Source organism: Rattus norvegicus, chromosome 1 (genome assembly GCF_021556685.1).
Source record: "Rattus norvegicus strain SHRSP/BbbUtx chromosome 1, alternate assembly SHRSP_T2T, whole genome shotgun sequence".
Lineage (NCBI taxonomy): Eukaryota > Metazoa > Chordata > Mammalia > Rodentia > Muridae > Rattus > Rattus norvegicus.
In genome coordinates, this window is record NC_141534.1 from 47,584,727 (window position 1) to 47,606,046 (window position 21,320).

Consider the following 21,320-nt stretch of genomic DNA (forward strand, 5'->3'; position numbering starts at 1 on the left):
TTCACCTAAAATAGTCTGTGGGATTTTCTACATGTGGTGCTGGTCTGGTTTCCAAAAACCACAGGAGGTTCTACTATGCTCCGGGGAGGGGTTAATATTTTGCATTTTTCCCCTTGGGGTCAGCCTTATGGAATCCGCTGCATTCCTTAGGCTGTTTCTAAACAAGTATCGTGTTAGACACTTGCAGGTAGCACTTTATGTGAGGTACCTGAGTGCCAAGAATTTGAGGCCACAGCTGGGTGGTGGTGGCACATGCCTTTAATTCTAGCCCTGCGGAGGCAGAGGCAGAGGCAGAGGCAGAGGCAGAGGCAGAGGCAGAGGCAGAGGCAGAGGCAGAGGCAGAGGCAGAGGCAGAGGCAGAGGCAGAGGCAGAGGCAGAGGCAGAGGCAGAGGCAGAGGCAGAGGCAGAGGCAGAGGCAGAGGCAGAAAAACAAACACCAACAAACTAAACAGTTGGTGGCCACAATGGCGATGGTCCTTTGTTAACTAGAGTGATTTTCCTAGGGGTGGAGAAGGGAAATCTGACATGGATAGTTTCTGAGAGTAGCAGGCCTCTGAACACAGTTCGACATTCACATTATGATAATAGGCAAACCTGGCCTCTCTGGAAAATTCTTTTACATTTCCTGAGTAAATAAAAACATAATACTCCTGCCTTTATTTTATTCTTTCCCATCTCGAGTAAGTTTGTGTCGTTGTGCATATATGTATGTCTGTGTGCATGTGTGTGTGTGTGTGTGTGTGTGTGTGTGCATGTGTGTGTGTGTGTGTGTGTGTGTGTGTGTGTGTGCGCGTGTGTACACTAGAGGTCAGTTTTGGGTACTCCAGAAGCTGCCAACCTTGTTTTGGGTCTAGAGCTCACTGATTAGCTTAAGCGGGTCACTAAGTTCCAGAGCTCTCCCTGTCCCCATCTCTCCACGGAGGGACTGAGTAGGAGACTCACCTGTCAATGGACACATTTAGTTAATTTATTTTGATGGGTCACCTGTGCTTTGGGTTTGGATCTTGAACGTCCCCCAAAGTCTTGGTCTTCAATGTGGTACTACTGAGAGGCACTAGAAACTTCAAAAGATAGAGCAGAATGAGGTCTCCAGGTCACTGGGGCCATAGCTTTGAAGGGGATAACGGAACCCAAGCCTCTTTTTTTCCCTTAACTTCTCTCTGGCCAGGAGGTGAGCAGCTTGGTTGACTGACACCCCCCACCACCACTATGTGCTGCCTTGCCACAGCCTCAGATCAACCAAGCCATCCGATCATGGGCAGAACCCCTACAGCTGTGAGCCCAACCTTTCTCTGTGTAAGTTCACCACCTCAGTGACTTTGCTCTATGGATGCAAAGCTGGCCGCACAAACTCAGTCTCAGAAATTTCTACCCAAAGAGAAGGCTCCCAGACAACAGAAGTCCTCCACTGTATGGATACGAGGTGCCATGTCAGCTTCACGGAGAGTCTACATGAGCAGAGTTGGTTAGCGGAACATTGGCAGGTGGGTAGAGGGCAGTGGGCAGGAGGGGTGGATAGGGTGAGGGTGGGCTGCATGGTAGTCTCCAAAATTCTAAATTTGTTGACTTGGCTAGGAAGAGAGAGCAGGAAAAAGCCAGAGGTGAGACTCCTTTCCTCTGCACCCCGTCTTTCTACTCTATTACTTCCATACATATTCTGTCTCTAAAATCATCAATACTGAATTCTCACCGTCTTGCTTAAAGGCCACTTAGCATAGGGAGTCCTCTGTAAAGAAGAGAAAAAGATGCACACACTCTGGTGTACTCTGTGCCAGGCCTCTGGAGTTGAAATCAGGGCTCTGGCGGAACCGTAGTACCCATCCCCTCCTTGGCCTCAATTAATGAACAACTTACTAAGGGACTGATCTTTGGGGTCAGTTCACTTGTGTCTACTTGCATGGTTTTCCCTGCCGTACCCAACTTTACCATTGTTCATTTCTTACTTGAACTCTGCCCCATTGCGGCAAATAACTCGGAGCACCATTTACAAGGAGAATCTAAACTTTAAATCTGGTGTTCCGGCCAGAGTACATTCTACTCTGAAGGGCTAAGAGTTAAACAGATGTTCAGCAGAACTTTTGTTTTTAGCCTTGTGATCACACCAGGCCTCGGTGTGTAAATAGAGCCCTCATGAATTCATTTAAAAAGACAGATCTTAGGGGTCTATTACATGTGGAAAGTGCTCTTGTATCATATTGACTCTTGGAGGTGACTGTATCAAGGTTTTAGTCATGCGAACATCAAAATAGAATTGCTGTTGTTTTTAAGACAGTGTATCACTATGCAGTCCTGGCTGGCCTAGAACCCTCTAAGTAAAATGTCCTTAAACTCATAGATCCACCTGGCCCCACCTCCTGAATGCTGGGATTAAAGGCATACACTCCCCACTTGGCACGACCAACTAGTTATGTCCTACTACTTTTTGATTCTTGTGATAGACCACCACCCTGCCAAAACCAGCTTGGGAAGAAAGAATTGGGTTCATTTCCATTTATAGTTGTGGTCCATCATGGAGGTGACAAGACAAGACGGGAATCGAAGACAGGAATCTAGAGGCAGGAACTGAAGCAAAGCATTTTCAGTTGAATGTCCCTCTTCCATAATAACTTTGGTTCGTGTCAAGGTGACAAAAAACCGAATGAGCACAGCACAGTGCCTGGCAAGATGAGCTACCGTTTTTGATTGTTTTTATTCCTCACCATCGGGAGATGCTGGAACCTTCAGCTGACCTTGATGGGCATGAGCAGGACTTGGTCGCCTGAAAAGCCTAAGTCTGGACCTGATCTCACTAGCTCGGGTTCTACTAGAGCAGTCTTCCCAGCAGTTGTTTTCACCCAGGTCTGCTGTCAGTGCCCCACCCCCACCTTGCTAACGGACTCCTGGTACTTCTCCCTGCTGTTAAAATAAAAACCCTGATGTAATTAGGTCTGCTGGACCAAGAGTGGCAGCCACACCTGGGAGCAACTGGTCACTTTGATTTCACCTTGTTTTTAAATGGTCAGCCCAGGCCTTCGGGGGTGAGGGGTGGGGAAAAAGTCTCACAGCCCAGAACCCACTACTGACAGTAATTAATGGCCTTCTAGCACCTTGAACCTTTCTTCCTACAGCTGTCAGCACTTGGCAATTTCGTTTGTTTGCACGATCATCTGGTTAATGTCGAGTAGGTACAGTCAGTACTGTCAGTTACTTCTCCTTATTGGTTTCAACGGTGGCCTCAGGGCTGCCGCAGCTTAGAGGCTGGGTACCTTTGGGCTGAGAACGAATAGGTTTGGCTGGACGCTTCTCATGGTTTATATTGGGGAGAGCAATCTTTCAGCACTCATATCCCTTGGGAAAGATGGTCACTAGCAGCTTAAGACTCATCTAGGGGCTGGAGAGATGTCTTAGTGCTTAAGAGCACTGGATGCTCTTCCAGAGGACTCGGTTCGATTTCCAGCACCGGTGTGGAGGCTCCTCACCACTTATAACTCCAGTTCCTGGGGGAGGGGAAAGCTGATGACTTCTGAACTCCCTGGGCACCAGGCACGAATCTGGTGCACAGACATGTATGTAAAGAAAACACTCATACACATAAAATTTAAAGGAAAGGAAATTTATTTTTTTTTAAAGACTCATCTGAAGATACAGGAGGGAAGTCACAGAATTTTACATCTTAGAATAATACGGTGCAATAAGAACTTTAAAGTTTTGTGGAGAAACAATTCCTCGTAATTAACAACCAGTGCATTTGGGTGTGGGGGTATGCACCAAGAGGGAAATTATGTCACTTTCTCTAAGAGGAAGCTAGAACTAAGTCCCTCAGCACTTACCAGGACAACCAGGAGCCTGTCACGAATGTATCCTTTAAAGGTAGCCATTGGTTTTCACAATGGAACTGGGCATGAACCAAGTGAATTTCAACAGTGAAAACGAGGAACGTACCACATTAGTGCACATGGCCCATTTGGAATTTGTTTTTGAAACGATTGGCTTAAAAAATAGCTTCATTTTCAAGGTCCATATGTACTATAAAGCAATTAATCACATCTGTGAAAAGGACCCAGAAGGCCCTTGGATTAAGTCACAGAAACTTCTCTGAAAAACAAAAAAGGGGTTGATTGGACCCCCAAACGACCTCCCCCATTAGTTTAAGTAATTATTATACATGATATCAAATACGTTTACTAGCCAAGCATTTATTTTTGAGGCATCACAGGATTTATAAGGTGACTCAACACAAGCCTCTGCTCACCAATGACGGGAGCCATTCGAAAGACAGCAGCAATCAGTGGAAGAGTCCACACACTGTCTTTCCAGTAACGGGGCTTGAACCCAGGGCCTCGAACACGGTAGGCAGGCACTCTACCATTGAGCTATACTGCCAGCCTTTTAATCTTTCAGATGGGGTCTTACTAAAGTCGCGATCCTTCAGCCTCCTGAGCCATTGGGGCGGTAGGCATTTGCCAGCACTCCTGATGCGGAGCAAATGTTGAAAAACACTGGTAATACTCTGTTATCCTCAACAATGGTGAACGGAATGAAGGTGGACACATATGTTATACAACAATTACACACTAGGCTGTAATAGGATATTTATTACACATCAATCAAAAACGCAGAGAGCTGATAAAGTACAATGCATTAAAATATGCAGTAAGGTGTACCTTCATACGGTTCATGGCCACCGCTCTGTTCCCGGGGCCTTTGGAGACAAACTGTACTGGCCTAAGGATAAAGTGGTGGTCTTAGTGTTGTGGGAGCTGTGTAGATGTTTAGACTGCTGGTAGGGCTGCCAACCAGGAACAGCTGAGTGAGGTGCTCTCAGGTGAGGAAATTTGAACTCAGTTCTTCACTGGTCAAGTCCCCTGGAACATTAAAGGGCTCACTGCAGTGGGTTTTGGTGCAAATGTTGATAGTTGATTCCTATTTAGGACTGGGCGAGGGTAACAAGTGTTCTTTAATGGATGCTGCATGAAGTAGACTCTAGGCAAGTCTGCTGAACGATCGAGTGTAACTTATCCCCAGACCGTGTACAAATGTAATGCTGTTGCTGTTGGCCAAATCACTTAAAAATATTTGTTGTCTATTCCTGTCTGTCCCTCTCAATTCCCCCGTCCCGATACCTAATTGTTTTAGCATTCTGAACTTACAGGCCAGTGATAATTTGCATAACTGTTTCCAATCCAGCGCCGTTGAGCCCATATCCTGCGCAGACTCGGGAGTTATTCACTGCTAACGTCTAAATCTGAGAAGTGAATAGGACGATTGTCTAGTGCTTTTTAAAGTCTCTGACCAGGATCAGTAGGGAAATCCCATTAGCCCCATTCATCGCATCTCTCATAAATCTAAAAGGAAAGCAAGTATCCAAAGCCGTATTCTTTAATAGTTCTTATTTGTAAAACCTTGACAAGGCTTTATTCCAAATTGCTTCCAAATTACGGAGAGAATACTGAGAAATATGACGGGCAGTGAATCGTGATCACTTCAGTCACTGAGTAAATAAGGAGAACAGTAAAACGGGCTAATCTGAGAGCAAACAGTGCAACGGGCCTTGGAGAGGCAAAAGGAACTAAACTGTGGGATTCTTAAACTACCATCTGGCTCAATTCTCTTCAGCAGGCAAGCTGAAGAGCCTTTCATTCAGCTCCCTAAAACTTATTCAAAAGGCGCGGTATTTGAATATTAATATTTCCATATAGTCAGAGGGGGGAAAAAGAAAACCTTTTGTGATAGAAAGGCATGTTTAACAAAATAATGGATAATCCTCTGGCTACACAGGAAGAGCTAGGGAGAACCCCGTGGGTGGGAGGTTGGCTGGGGACCACAGCAGGGCCAGGGCCACCAGCAGCTTTTCACCCCCAAGGCTTCCTTGTGGTGACAGCAAACACACAAGTGTCACTAGGGTTTGAAATTTAGGCACAAGAGGTGAAAGATTAAGGAAGGCATTAAGACAAACCCAAAGCAGAGATTTCTGTCGCTCCATCACACTGAAAGAGACAAGGCTGGACTGCCACTCAGGATGGTCCAGGCAAGGGAAATAAGCTAGGCTGAAACTGTGCTGGGCCGAATCCTGAGCTCGTTCCATTATTGGATAAGAGACCCCCTACAACTGCTGTGTTCTTTATCAAGCACTGGGGGTTTACTGGAAACTTTAAGACACTTCCGTTATGTTTTCCCAAGGAGGTGCGCTGGGAAAGTTGAATATACAGGAGTCCATACTTTATCTTCAGCAAAGACCTGCTTTAAAAGACAGTGTTCTCTGTGCAAAGACAAAACCGAGTCCTGCAGGCTTTGTGCTCCTCCTGTACTCCTGCAGGCTGCTGTGCCTTCTGTCTGCTTTTAGGGTGTGGCATCTGCCACTGGGGAGGAAAAAGTGGCATGTGTGGCCCTTTATAGCAGGTTGATTTCCTTGTGCTGGGTGCTCTGTTTTACTGCCTCTCTGCTTCACTCTCTCAGTTGACTTAGAGTTAAATGAGATTTCACTCACATAGTTCTCTCTCTCTCTCTCTCTCTCCCTTTCTACTTTCATGGTTTTGGCATGAAAAAGAAAATATTTCTAAGAAATAGGCCAGAACTGAACTTGGTGACTCATTTTCTCTTTTAGGCACGGTTGTGAAAATAAGTCACAACATATGGCTTGTCTGAATTGACTTTGATATATTCTACTTGTTTGAAAAAAATGCACTTTTATGATTATATGTTTATATTTAGTTTGGCTGAAAATGTCTAAAAGCATAAATATGTAATTGATTTTAGATTATGTCGATAGACATATACACAAAACAGGCATATATTTCTATTTGTGTACGAAAAAACTTTGAAAATCCAAAGTGTGGTGTAACCCTATAATTAGTACACATTCAAATATAGAAGAGAAGATCTAGGGGGAAAATGTCAAAAAGGCACGGTAAGAAGAAGTAGTGTTCTCCTGGCAAAAAAAATGAAGAATGACTTGGCATAGACTTGCCTTATGGCTGTAACTCTGACACATATGGATGAAAACCCTGCTTTCCAGCTGTTTCTATAGGGTCATGGACAGTTTCTATACTTTACAGTGACCCTTGGGTATATACCCGATTCTCTCCCCCACCCCACCCCCATTTAGTCATTACTAACATCTAGAATTTTCTACTTAGCCATGTAAAATATTTACACTTGGCCCAGCAAACAACCACAGCAATTGACATAAACTAAAATAGTTTTTTATGAGCGACTAAAGAATGATTTTGGAAAAGTACAGTGCACCTGAATCTAGCATATTCCTTCAGCCTGGCCTCTGGAACCTTTGGTTTCAAATGCTTTCTCTCAACACAAATCGGGCCACCCTAGCACAACGGAGCCGTTGCTTAGGTTAAGAAGTTTGGCAGTCAAGAGGTTGGTTACTCCATGATAATATCGTGTAAAACACTATCCTGCTAAAACTATGGGCACCTTTTTTAAAATGGGCAACTACTGCATATTTCTGCTTTGGGATTAGGCTGTTTGCATTATTATTGATTTTATGTTTATTAAATACATCTATTTGGTTTTGTTTCCCATTACTTAGAAATGAACTCATATCAAGAGGGTTAATTGCACACATTAACCTCTGAAATATGATGAAAGGCGTCGTGTAGATTTATGAAGACCCAAGATAAACCTTAGCCGTCGCTGTTTTTGCACTAATAGTTAAACGTCTCCTGAATGCTGTCTGGAGCTAACACTGGAGAGGACACCCAAACGCATTATAAGAAAAATACTCCGTGGGGAATGCTAGGAGTTTTCATACCTACTTACGGTGCCTTTAAAAAGAGTTATATAAACATCACCTTGGGGATTAGGGTGGTGAATCATAAGCAATTATTGAGCGCCTGCTGTGTACATGGCACAGCAGTCTTTGCGGCTTAACCTTCACTTAAGTCTTTCCTAATTTCTCAGTTGGATGAAGTTGTGGGAATTACGCCGATGGCCTGAAATCCAGGCGCAGAGGCCAAGGTTGTGAAAAATTACATAACTCCTGAGAGAGACTGAGTGCTTTTGCCCGGCCTGCCTAAATGTTTCCCTTCTCCATCGGCTCCTCACCACCTCTGAGGCCCAATAGACAACTTTGCTTCCCAGCCCCTTCTCTCTCTTTTGTCTGCTCGTCAGACTCGTTTTCCACCTTCGTAGCGCTCCCTTTAGACGTGAAAACAAACACAGGGCCGCGGGTTGGCAGGGAGACCGGAGGCACGAGGGGACTGAACAGCTTCAGGCCCCGAGCGCCGGCAGCCGGTCCCCCCCTTCCGCTCCCCCAGGCCGGGTCCCCCGCGCCAGGCCGGGCGAGGCAGTGCGGAGCGAGCGGGGCGAGCTGGCGGGCGAGCGTGCGCTCGGCGGCGGCGCCGGGGGCCGAGTCCAGTCCGCGTTTTGCAAGTGCGCAGCAGCCCTCGGAGAGAAGCGGATAATAGTTGCTCCGGCTCGCTCGGCTCCCTCACGCCGCGCTGGGCCCGATTAGGCTCAGGCAAGTCGTGCATTTCCCCCCCATATCCGGGCTAGAGAGGGGAAAAAAAGAGCGAGCGAGAGAGAGAGAGTGTGTGAGAGAGGGAGAGAGAAAAGTTTCATTGCAAGCGGAACTAAAAAACTTTCCGCCGGTCCAGGCGGTAGCGGGCGCGAGCCCCCGAGCGCAAAGGCGCGCCCCCGGCGGGCGGCCCGGGGCTGCGGGGGGGGAGGGCGCCGCGCTTCCCCGCGGGCCGCGTGGATGCGCGCAGGAGGGGCGGCCGGCTGCGAGTGGGGACATTGTCTCCCCCCACCCCACCCGGCCGCGCCACGCCGCGGCGATCATGGCCGCGCGGTCAGCAGCGGCGGCGCGGGCACGGGCGGGCAGCTGCGAGAGGCGGGCGCCCTCGGGGCCGCGGCCGGCGCCCGGGGCCCGGGACCTGGAGACGGGCGCGCGCGGCGCGGTGGCGGCGGCGGCTCCGGGCCCCATACTGGGGGGCGGCGACGGCGGCCTGAATAATGTGCACCACCACCCCCTGCACCCCCGTCACGACCTGAACATGGCCCATAGCGCGAGCGCCGCGGCGGCCGCCAGCTCCAACAGCGCGCAGAGCGGCGGCTCCGAGGCGGCTCTCAAGGAGGGTGGAAGCGCCGCCGCGCTGTCCTCCTCCGCCGCCGTCGCGGCCTCTTCCTCCTCGGCGGGCCCCGGCTCGGCCATGGAGACCGGGCTGCTCCCCAACCACAAACTGAAAGCCGTTGGCGAGGCCCCCGCTGCACCGCCCCATCAGCAGCACCACCACCACCATGCCCACCACCACCATCACCACCATGCCCACCACCTCCACCACCACCACCACGCACTACAGCAGCAGCTAAACCAGTTCCAGCAGCCGCCGCAGCCACAGCAGCAGCCGCCGCCGCCGCCGCCGCAGCAGCAGCAGCATCCCACTGCCAACAACAGCCTGGGCGGTGCGGGCGGCGGCGCGCCTCAGCCCGGCCCGGACATGGAGCAGCCGCAACATGGAGGCGCCAAGGACAGTGCCGCGGGCAGTCAGGCTGACCCGCAGGGCCAGCCTCTGCTGAGCAAGCCGGGCGACGAGGACGACGCGCCGCCCAAGATGGGGGAGCCGGCGGGCAGCCGCTATGAGCACCCAGGCCTGGGCGCGCAGCAACAGCCCGCGCCGGTCGCCGTGCCCGGGGGCGGCGGCGGCGGCCCGGCGGCCGTCTCGGAGTTTAATAATTACTATGGCAGCGCTGCCTCTGCTAGCGGCGGCCCCGGCGGCCGCGCTGGGCCTTGCTTTGATCAACATGGCGGACAACAAAGCCCCGGGATGGGGATGATGCACTCCGCCTCTGCCGCCGCCGGGGCCCCCAGCAGCATGGACCCCCTGCAGAACTCCCACGAAGGGTACCCCAACAGCCAGTACAACCATTATCCGGGCTACAGCCGGCCCGGCGCGGGCGGCGGCGGCGGCGGAGGAGGAGGAGGAGGAGGCAGCGGAGGAGGTGGAGGAGGAGGAGGAGCAGGAGGAGCAGGAGGAGCAGCGGCAGCGGCAGCAGGAGCCGGAGCTGTGGCGGCGGCGGCCGCGGCGGCGGCAGCAGCAGCAGCAGGAGGAGGCGGTGGCGGCGGCTATGGGGGCTCGTCCTCGGGGTACGGGGTGCTGAGCTCCCCGCGGCAGCAGGGCGGCGGCATGATGATGGGCCCCGGGGGCGGCGGGGCCGCGAGCCTCAGCAAGGCGGCCGCCGGTGCGGCGGCGGCGGCGGGGGGCTTCCAGCGCTTCGCCGGCCAGAACCAGCACCCGTCGGGGGCCACGCCGACCCTCAACCAGCTGCTCACCTCGCCCAGCCCCATGATGCGGAGCTACGGCGGTAGCTACCCCGACTACAGCAGCTCCAGCGCGCCGCCGCCGCCGTCGCAGCCCCAGTCCCAGGCGGCGGCGGCGGCGGGGGCGGCGGCGGGTGGCCAGCAGGCGGCCGCGGGCATGGGCTTGGGCAAGGACCTAGGCGCCCAGTACGCCGCTGCCAGCCCGGCCTGGGCGGCCGCGCAACAAAGGAATCACCCGGCGATGAGCCCCGGCACCCCTGGACCGACCATGGGCAGATCCCAGGTAACCCCCGCGCCCGGCCGGGCCTGCTTCCGCCCGGGCCTCGCGCCGCGAGCCCGACTTTCTTTCTTCGCCGGGTACTTTTCCCGGCGGTTGGCGGGGGTGGCGGGGGCGCGGCGCCGCCGGGCCGGTGCCGGAGCTGGCGGGGCCGGGTAGCCGGGCTGCCCCGCGCCCTCTCGGCGTGCTGCGTGCCCGCGCCAGGCCCGGGACGGGACCTCGGTGCCCCAGGCCGCGCCCGCCCGGGGAGGGCTCTCGGGGTAGCGGGCCCCAGGGCCGGGCCTGGCTCCGCCGGCGCCCACGGTGTGCCCCGAGTGGGCGCGGGGAGAGAGGAACTTTCTCCGGGCCCCGGTCGGTTTCCCATTCCCCTTGCGAGGCAGAGGCGGGGGGGAAAACGAGGTTAGCTTTGTGACAGCCGTGGCTGGTGGAGTTTGGATGTTTACCAGCAGGAATAAGACCCAGATTTACAACGAGGAGGCGGCGAAAAATTGTAAAATAACATCGATTCGTTTCCTAAGAATAGCCAGGGAGAGATCCATTATGGGGCTAAGGGCTCCTTGGAAGGAGTCACCTTCAACCGGGAGGCGATGTTGAAGGAATAGATTCCGGATCGATGGAACTTATTTTGATCATGGGTTAGACTTTTCCTTCCTTCCTTCCTTCCTTCCTTCCTTCCTTCCTTTCTTTCTTTCTTTCTTTCTTTCTTTCTTTCTTTCTTTCTTTTTTTTTTTTTTTTATTCAGCAAACCTCGTAACTAGGTAGTAGGCCAGTGAAAATGGATCGTTCTGGATCGTATTTGTGTGGATTTTCTTGATTTTGCTGTTGCCCAAGTCCTACAGCGTTGTTAGGAAGTGCCTTTTGCTCTGGCTGTTTCTTGCTAGTAGGCTGAGCCTAAAGACTGACTTGATCTCTCCTTTGCAAGGTTTGGAATTTGAATTGTGGAGGTAAACTGGCTGTAATAGTCTCCAGACAGCTGCCTCTGAGTTGACATCTAATCTGCCATCTGATTGGCTCCCCTCTCACCATTGGGCATTTAGCACTGCTGATGTAAATAGAAGTGCGGAGCAGTACAGTCACAAAAATTCCTGACACAAATAATAACTGAACTCTATTCCAAGCAGATGGAAGGTTGAATACTATTTAGAGCTTAAATTTTTATGAATCATAGCAATAAGAGGATTGAATACAGAGAAACATGCTGTTGTCCAGTATTGGGCATTTATAAAACTCGGGTCCTTGGTGACAATCTTACAGTATGAACGTTACATTTGTCTTAGATTTTTAATTGTGGACTGAAGATAGGAAGATAGCAGTATTGAGAAATAATTAATGCAAAGATTGGGCCAGTTTGGGCTCCGTAAAGCTTTTTATAAAAGTCTGCTTTTTACAGATCTAGTTGAATATGTTTTAGGTTTACCAGTTTACAGTTTAATGCATTAAGACTTCAGTATTCCGAAATGCTACAATATTTGTTGATATTTAATTATCTAAAAATCAGAAGAAAAGCTATATGGCTGGTGATTCTTAATTAGCTTAAAGTCAGAATAAAGCCATGCAGTTTTAGTAACTTGTGTTCTCATAATTGTGACCATTTTAAGATGGTCATGTGGACGAGGAGGGTAACTTAGATTTGGCATATTCTAAAATCTGTGAGATAAAATTAATTTTTGTAGAGAACAATTGGTCAAAAGAGGCAATGGACATTTCTGAGAAATGCTAAGAAACATATCTTCTTTTGATTTGTAGCATAGAAATGCCCCCAAATATTGTTTTCCCCTCCTGACTGTTTTGTTAGGCTAAGTAATGTGAGCTTCATTCGCACTGCTTGTGAATTAGAGCAAGAATATTTAAAGCAAGTTGTACTGGGTACTGTTTCTTCCAAATAATTTTTCTTCTATGCATGTCTTAATGCTGTGCAGTTTTGTGATGTTTTCTAGTCTGCTAGAAGGGAATAGCAGTGTTCTTCGGTTTACCTCACTTGTTTTAGGGAGGTGTGTTTTAAAAATAATTGTGGATTAGAGGAGAGACTTGGTTGGACTTGGTACCTGATATCTGCTGCTTCCAAGCCTACACGGTTCAGGGAGTTCTACTTTAATAAAAAAAAATTTTCCCCCTGTTCTTGATGGAAAACTTGTGGTTTCAATTTTTGTTTTCGATCCACACAGTAAATGTGAAAGAGAAGTCCATGTAATTATTAAAGCTTCTCATCTTTGTCAGCTGTAGAGGGAGGAAGCTAGAGACAGATGCAGGTTCCTGCTGCTTTAGAGTGATATTTCTTAATGGCACCAATCATTGTAAGTATTTTTTGTTTTCTTGGAATGAGAGTGTATCCATTATGGCCTTAGTGGCCCTTGGGAATAGCTTTTTTTATCTCAGAGAAAAAAGGACAGACGTATGACCTCAATTCACAGATTTCTCTTAGTTACCTTACCGGCAACATGTAGATTGTTTCTTTTTATGCTTTTATTAGTTTTTCTTTCGGAAGAACAATATTATTTAGTATTTGTTATGATAGCTGTGTTAGGTAGCCACTTGTCCACAATATTAAATTATGCCAGTCTATAGATCATAAATTACAAAGTCATATTAAATAATGGAAAAATAAATCTCTTTTGGCTTTTAATACATTTAGTTTCATTTTTGATTTTAGGCAGATGGTTTGTGTTGGATGGCATTTTTTTTTTTTTTTTTGTTACTGGGAACAAAACCTGCCTATTGTTGAGAGGGATTTTTTAAAGATTGAAACATGCCACATTATGATTTTTTTAAAATGTATTTAGATAGAGCAAGTCTCAAAAGGAGTCCCAGGGAGTGCTCACATATATAAATTTCTCTTGAATTCTGTGCATGTTATTTTATTTTTAGTTTATAGACTATAGCAAAGTGTAAGCTAGTTTAGGTTTACAAGCAGGAAGTCCCAGAATTCTTCCTTATTCCTTAAAATGAATCTAAGATACAGTGTCTCATAAGGTCGGTCCCTCCCCTCTTCCACAAAACCTTAGGTTGACAAATATTTCAGATTTTATCAAAATATAGTGATGGCCTGAATTTATATATTTGTCTGGGTATGGATGGCTGTTTTCTGGTTAGGTGGATTTAGCAGGAGTGGTTCATACAAAAAGGCCTGTTATTTAAGAAATAAGAACAACCCCCATATAAAAATGTAATTCTTGTTTTTCATGTTGTAGTGGATGAAAATATTTATAGCTCAAAGTCAGTTATGTGAGGTACCTTGATTTTTTTCTATTACTTAATTTTGACTGTATTTTATAATAGTAATTTAAGGCAGCTAATAGAAAATTAAACTCACATTAATATTACATCAGATTTATTCCTGGCACATGTTCTTCCCTTTAGTCTGTAACCGGAAAGGACCTTTCTTCTGTTTTCCTTTTGGTTTTGTCTGTCTGTAGTTAAGGATGCATTTTTGGCCAGGCTTTTGGTCACTGTATTTTTGTCAGCATCGTATTGTGTCCTGGGTATGGGTATAACCCAGAACACACGGGACACATTAACTAATGTACTTTAACCAATATCCTGCTCCTCACTGAAGTCGGGGAGGATAACATCTTCACTGTGCTCTGAGAATACCATTAATTCTGCTCTGAGAACTAATTTGATAAATACAGGACTAGCTACAGGAAGATTTAGTAATTTTACCGCACACAGTCACCTTGTAAAGAAAATCAGTGTAACGGGGGGGGGGGGTTGTTTTCAGTTCTGTTTCTCTCATTAATCGACCATATATGGCTTTATAATTTGGGTGGTGTATGTGCAAAGATGACTTCTGATAGATCAGGGGCATCGATTCCCTAGGCTGCACACCAGCGTCATCACAAACCTAGAGTAGGATCTTTTTTCTATTATTTAACCCTATCCTTCCCCGGGAGGGCTGACTTCAAACTTTATTGGGTCTGTGACATTTCCCAGCTCGTTCTGGGAGCAGTGCAGATGCACTTGGGTAGGGGCAGATTAAGGGAGGTGGCCTATTACTGATTTTTTTTTTTTTTTTTTTTTTTTTTTTGCTATTACTGCGTCCGGCTGTCCCTGCCCAGGTCCTGGAACCCTGCATTCTGAGCCTTATTTTGTGACTCATGCCGCTTTCATTTTGTAAATTTGATATTTATGTTTGATAAAACTGCTGTGCGTTACTTAAAACAACAGATTTATGGAAAAGCTGAAAATGAATATTAATAAGAATCCCATTAATTTTTGTGTAATATTTACATCTCCAAAATGGATGTTATGAAATCTTTATGGCGCTATATAGCAGAGCTGTTTTTAGTTAAGGGGCCATACCCACTTCTTAGGCAGTTCTGGAACTGGGGCGTTTTGGGCTGTGTGTGCCTATTTGGAGGAGTGCGCTTTCCAAAAGAGGCTTTTGCAGTTCTCTGTGGACCAGGAAAAGCATGCTGCATGCTTGCCGCGGATGCACCCTTGGATCTGTGCATTCGAGCTTGCTGTGCATGCAGGCTTGCTGTATGCACAAGCTTGCTGCGTGCGCTCATTTTTTTGTACGTGTGAATGCTGTGTATGCACAATTGCTGTATGCATGCTTGAAGCTATGTATGCATGCTTGAGGCTGAGGAATCCCAAGGCTCAGCCCTGTTCCCTGTGGCGTGGGGGAGGAGCACCACGTAGAACTGCACAGACCAAGAAGGTGTTTATGTATCACAGATGCAGAGTATTACACGGTGCAGTTAGGCCTGGTTTGGAGGCTATTTGCATAATACTAAATGACCCTTTGGTTTAATTAGGTGACTGAATAATTAACACTCGTCTGAAACCATGGTGTACTGCAGTGACTCCTTTTCTCTTAGAAAGTCAACGACCAGGAAGAGCTTTGGTATCTTTAGTTACTACCCGAGTGTCCTTAGGAGTCTGTTCAGATCAGCTTAGCTTACATTTGAATAAATATGCTGTTGATACACATTTGCTGTCATAGTTCACTGTTTACACCAAGGGAATTTACTGAAGTTTAATTACTCATATCCTCGGTTAGGTTTTCACCAAATGTATTTTGCTTTTGAATGTTTTTTTTTCTGTCTGTGTGTTTGTTTGTTTTTAAGTATAGAGACAGTTGCATATTCCCAGGCTGGCCTGTAACTTGCTCTATAACAGAGGGTGGCCTTGAACTTCTGACACATAGCCCGGTGTGTGCCAGGATCACCAGTGTGGGCTGCTACTCTAATAGATTTCGTGCATCCCGGGATTGAATGTAGGGCTTCGTGTGTGCTGGGCGAGGACTCCACTCATTTGGAACAGTTTCAAGCAAACTATTTCTTAAAGTTGACTTACATCTAAGTAGGATCCAGCAGGTTGTTTCCAAAGTCAGCTCTGTCTGGGTCAGTGCCAAGTATGTTATGAGGCTACTGTTTGACAGATGAACTAATGGTGAAACAAAATTGTTTCTTACAGTAATGTTTACCAGCACAGGCTGAGCATACATGGGAGACAATCACTTCCTTTGTTAAAGGAAGCAGTCTCTGGAATGACCGGTCAGCCGGTGAGGGCCTGTGCTGACCAACCTCTAGGGTGCTTTTCTCAGCATTCCAGCCTTGAGGGAAGACGAAACCGAGGACCAGGCAAAAGTCCTCTCTTATTCAGCCATTCTGGAAGGGGGTTGTGTTTGATGAGCTCTAGAAACCCTAGATGACAGTACCACATCTTCTGTTTTGGAATAGACCACTAGAAAATGACAGTGTTTAGATATGTGTCTTGCTACATTGACGAGACAGAGGCAACAGTATAGAACTTACCGTTTAACAGTCTGTAGGCGTCGTGGGGTCGCACCAGGTGTATCTCATCCCTACCGCCTCCTCCTCAGACTCTTCACCTTTGTAAACAGCAGAGAGGAGTTATCCTTTCCCTTCTTTGTGTCAAACTTTGAGCTTGCTGCCTCTCACTGCGTGTTATAATTAGGCTTTTTTTTTTTAAACGCCACATCAGTTTATTAGCAAAGCCTTCCTCATGTTCCCACTGGGGCACCCTTGATGTTTTTCTTTTTAATTTTATGAATCTGTTGATTTCTCTGATAACGTTGACACTGTGGATTTTTTTTTTTCTGGAGATGTGTGATTGTGTCATCACTGGGCATGGCATCATTAGAACCTTTCTGAGGTGGAGAGGAGGGGAGGACTTAGTGGGGACAAACCTGGGGTGCTGTCCAATTGGCCATGGAAAGAAGCTGTCCTGATTAATCCCCCCCCCCTTTCTCTGTATACAACATATTTTGATCATGTTGTTAGAGCCTTTCCTGTGAACAAGTAGGTTTGCATGTATGACACACACACGCACACACACACACACACACACACACACACACACACACACACGCACGGATTATATTTTAACCCCATTGATGTTGCAGTGTACTCAGTTCTTGAGTGATGGACAGAAGACACCAGGTCCTAAGTACTGTGTTGGGAAGCAGCAGTTTTTTAGATGTGAACACTTAGAATTCTTGTGGCTGCCCCAGACAACCTACTAGCAGCAAATTATTTATGGAGCACCCACATTTTACAGTCCTGTGTAGACACAGGCAGTAGTGGGGCTGGCGCTCCCTTGCAAGTGATGCTGATGCTGACCGGGCCTTGGTACCCAGACCATGAGTGTTTGGGACCACAGGTTTGGAACTGGCTCATTTTAACAGTGTAAATGGCAACTGTGTGTTTTTGCAGAGTGGTGGCCTGATTTTGGGGGGGTGAGGTGGATTTTGGCAACACAAAGTTGATGTGATATAGCAGATGATGCTATCTCCCATTTCCCCCAGCCATTTACTGGCTTTGTGCCAGTACACAATGTTGCTCCGTTACAGAGGCAAAGAACCCAAACTGGAAAATGGAATCATTATACAGAATGGTTCCTTTTCTTCTCAGTTTTCTGCATCACGTAGACTCTTGGAAACAGGGAAGTAGTCTATGGGGAAGCCTTAGCTTGCTGGGTATTTCTGGGAACTGTTTAGATGATGTGTGCTGGCTGAGCTGACAGCCACCTCTCCAGGTCCTCAAGTAAACTCCAGAAAGCCAGGCATGGTGATTAGTGGAAGCAGTTCCAGAATCCTTAGTGTTGGTTCCTGGCTTTCTGTTGTGGGTGTCCCAGAAGTTCATCCATTCCTCAGAAATGATTGGGAATTCCAAAATTGATCAAGGAGTTGACATTCAAGTTTGGAAGCATTACCAACTGAATTAATCCACTGTAATGTCTTCCATTTTCTTTAAATAATAAATCCGCTTTGCCTAGTGAGTTATGGGTTGCCTTGGAAGTGGAAGTAGGAAATCTTGCCAAATAGGTAGTTTTCTAAGGAAGCAGATTCAGCTCGCAGGGACCGGCACACTTGTTATATTTAGTTCCGGGATGGTTAGGATTAAAGGAAGAATGACCATAATGAAACAGTCTCTCCTGATGTAGACAGTTGGCTAGGGGTCTGGCAGGCATGGCTAGGGGTCCGGCAGGCCGTGTTTAGGGGTCCGGCAGGCTGTGACTTATTGTCAGGTGTGGACACTCATTTTCTCTGTCTTCCGCAGGAATTTAATTTTCTGTTTTTGGGAATGTTGCTGGAGAGTTGGTTGCTGAAAGCCTTCACTAAACCCCACGTTGTGTGCCCTTAACTCTTTGCTTACCTGCTTTCCTGAGCGTGCTTACTCTGCCTCGATTCAGGGTATGGTGGAGGACATGGCTACCCCTTCAGTTAGGCGCTGTTTAGCCCTGTCCACCTCCACAGTTCTTTGCTGCTTCGTAGACACCAAGTAGTGTCTGCTGTGGCCTCACTTCTCCAGCTCGCAGGCTTGAGTGGAAGCCGAGGGCTGTGCAGATACTCAACCTGACCTGATTGCCTGGTGTCCTGAGGGGCATGTCTGGTGACGTGGGAGGCACTCGTGAGTCATTGGTACTGAGAGTCCTCTGGTTGGGACCCAACCCTTCCTCAGACTGTCTTTTTACATGCACTGCAAAAGTCACTGTCTCTCTAGGGTAACTAATTTTCAGAATTTCAGAAATGAAGGAAGAGTCTGGGAGGGAACTTGGAGTTTGGTTTCTCAGGAGCTAAGTTAACAAGCGTCCTTCTCTCTGCATCAGTTTTAACATCAATGGACGTATAACTTCGGTGTATTTGTTTTTTAAATTATATATCCGTGTCCGCTGTTTGTGGGTGTGTGCATCTGAGTGCAGGCGCTGTGGGCCAGAGTGAGGTGTTGCGTCTGCTGCAGCTCAGCTGCCTGGTGTGAGTGCCAGATCTGAACCCAGGCCCCTCTTGATTAGGTGCATTACATTTGCACTCTTGATCGCTGAGCCATTTCTCCAGCTCCGGTCCTTTTGTTTTAAAACTGAGAGTTAGAAAGCTAGAACAGGCAAAATTTAATTTTCTTTTGAATGAGTGCTAAGTGCTGTTTGGTGCTTTCCATATAGAGAGTAAGTACAGCCCAGGATCCATAATTTTCCCTGGTGAGTGATCAGAAACTCCTGGGGCTTGCAGAGTAGACATTAAAGTGAATGGCTGTAATACTTCTCTATTCTTGTGCGGAAAGAACATAGCCATCAAAGTATACCACCTGAGGGGAAGGAAGCTAACTGGGGAGCTCCAGGTGGGACAAGGGGAAGGGGGCCAAAGCCAAGAGCCAGGCAGAGTCTGGGGATGCTCAGTGTAACCCAGTACTACGTTGGTTGTATGGTACCCAAAAGCAGTAACGGGGAACAGAGCATCCCGTCCTAGGAGATACTTGAAAGGTGTGGCAGTGTGTCTACAGTGACCCTGTCCTGACGCACTTGCTCACTTTCAAATCAGTTATGAGAATCCTGTTCAGGCAGGCCTCACCCTTTTAGAACTTGAGAGTTGATCTTGGGTGTGATGGTGTTGACAAGAAAGGGATTTTCAGGTGGATTTTGTCTTGCGAGTCATTTGTATGATGCATTTTCCTAAAGGCTGACTAGCTGGGCATACCCTAGCACCCAGGAGACGAATTGCTGTGTTAAAGGCTGGTCTCAGCTACCTTTTGAGTTCCAGGGTAACCCAAATTACGAAGTAAGGTCCCTCAAAAACAAACAGTGAAGGTCAGCAGTGCCCTTCTATCTGGTCACTTGGTTGTTTACCTGTATCTCACTGACAGCCTGAACCAGAGTTTCAGAGTAGCAGGAAGGAAAGCTGCTCTGGGCTTGATACCCTGGAGGAAGGTGAGAGGCCAGCAACTCAGCTTGACTAAAGGAGTCTCGTGGGAGCCATTTTGCTAGTTTGGTGGATCTGTGCTTCACCCAGGGCAGTGTGTATCAGGGTTAGGGGGCAAGATCGCCGAGACGGAAGCAGAGACAAGGGCAAGAGCCAAAAGCAGTAAACAGCGGGACACAGGAAGATGGGATGTTACCATCTGTGTGACCCCAGGCAAGTCACTTCAGTCTCTGTGCTTCCTGGTTCAAGGAAGGGGAAAAATCAATGTGGGGTTTCTTGTGTGGACCTGATTAGGTACCATGGGCATGAAAGGGACATTTTAATAGAGTGACAAAATACCGTGTTTTCTCATCAATAAAGACCATAACTGAGTTTTTTTTTCTTTCTCTTGTAGTTGAGAACAAATAGATTAGTATTTGACGCTTATTTCCTATCTAAATCACTTCAGACTTTTCCCCTGACGTTTCTTTCTTTGCCAGGTAAAGGAAAACTAAGTTATTGGACAGTTGTAAACGTGGACCATAGTTTTCAAGGCTGTCACTGGTATAGGATGCCAAGGCAAATAGACAATGCAGAGAGTATTTGAAAATTGTTAAACTTTGTGTTCATTGTTTATCATAGAGGGCTGCTCTTAGATTACTGAGGGAGTACATATTGGCAATTAATGAAATGAAGTAGTTTGTTGGGTACTCTCATGATCCTTGTGCCCCTTATTTAGGCCTGGGGGGCTGGTTAACTGACCTCAGAGCCATCTAAATGTTGACTCGAGGAAGAATGTTGGTAGACAACTTCCAAATTGGATCTTTTGCTTCTAATTAATTTTTGTCATGAATTAGGTAGGTTGAAATCATAGTCATACTGGCTAGGAGTTTGCTGGCTTCGAAAGCAGTCCCTGGCCTCTCAGTGCCAGATCCCAGATTCTCTTGGCTGATCCAGAAGACAGAAGGGCTGGGGGTGGGGGTGGCCTAGTGCAGGAGGAGAGTTTTCCACAGCCTTTGGGCTTCCGTCCTTCCGTCCTTTCATCTGCTGGCCACAGTGTGAGGCCAGGCTGTCCCTCCTGTGAGGAGGGCCTGGACTGTGAGGACCTCCAGACACCAGTGTGGACTTTGATTCTGTAGGGATTGTGTGTCTTGTGAAGTCCCTGAGGTTTCCCATATGGCCCTCTAATTCCTAAAGAGGGAGAGAAGAAAGGAGGCAGCAGAGAGGAATGTTACTAGGGTGCTTGTGCTTGGACAGCTCATAGGAGGACGGCTTTTAGTCTAAATGCTCTTGGGAGGTTTTCATGATTCACTGAAAACTGATGCAAAGACTTTGTCCTCAGCTGTTGAGCTATTCGAGCGGCTGGAAGTCAGCGTGTTGACTTTTACTCTCTGTGTGTCCCACACGTCTGTATAGAAGGAAGGGTGTTTGATGAAGATCGCACACATACTGGTGTGACTGACCCAGCAATGCCCAGAGCCGCATTTATTTCCAATATGTGGTAATTTTTAGGACCTCTCAAAGGTTCAACACGTGAAATTCACTAGGTAGTGTGCGCAGCACCATGTGACCAAAATATTTTTCCCTGGCTGCTTCAGAGGCTGACTGTTGCTTCTCAACAATTTTACTTGTTGGGCATCCTGCCAAG

The 21,320-nt window shown here is 47.7% G+C and overlaps 1 protein-coding gene across 11 annotated transcripts in view; it reads left to right on the forward strand.

Annotated features, from left to right (window-relative positions):
* Nucleotides 1-8,284: 8,284 nt before the first annotated feature.
* The window catches only part of Arid1b (AT-rich interaction domain 1B), a 356,041-nt gene continuing 343,005 nt past the window's right edge, over nucleotides 8,285-21,320 (forward strand). For 5 of the 11 annotated variants that reach the window (XM_087642968.1, XM_087642981.1, XM_087643042.1 and 2 more), the window contains exon 1: nucleotides 8,285-8,456. Coding sequence is in view for 6 of the 11 variants with exons in the window: in XM_087642823.1 (XP_087498949.1) it covers nucleotides 8,776-10,539 (1,764 nt within the window). In the remaining 5 variants the exon portion in view is untranslated. 11 annotated transcript variants of the gene reach the window in all.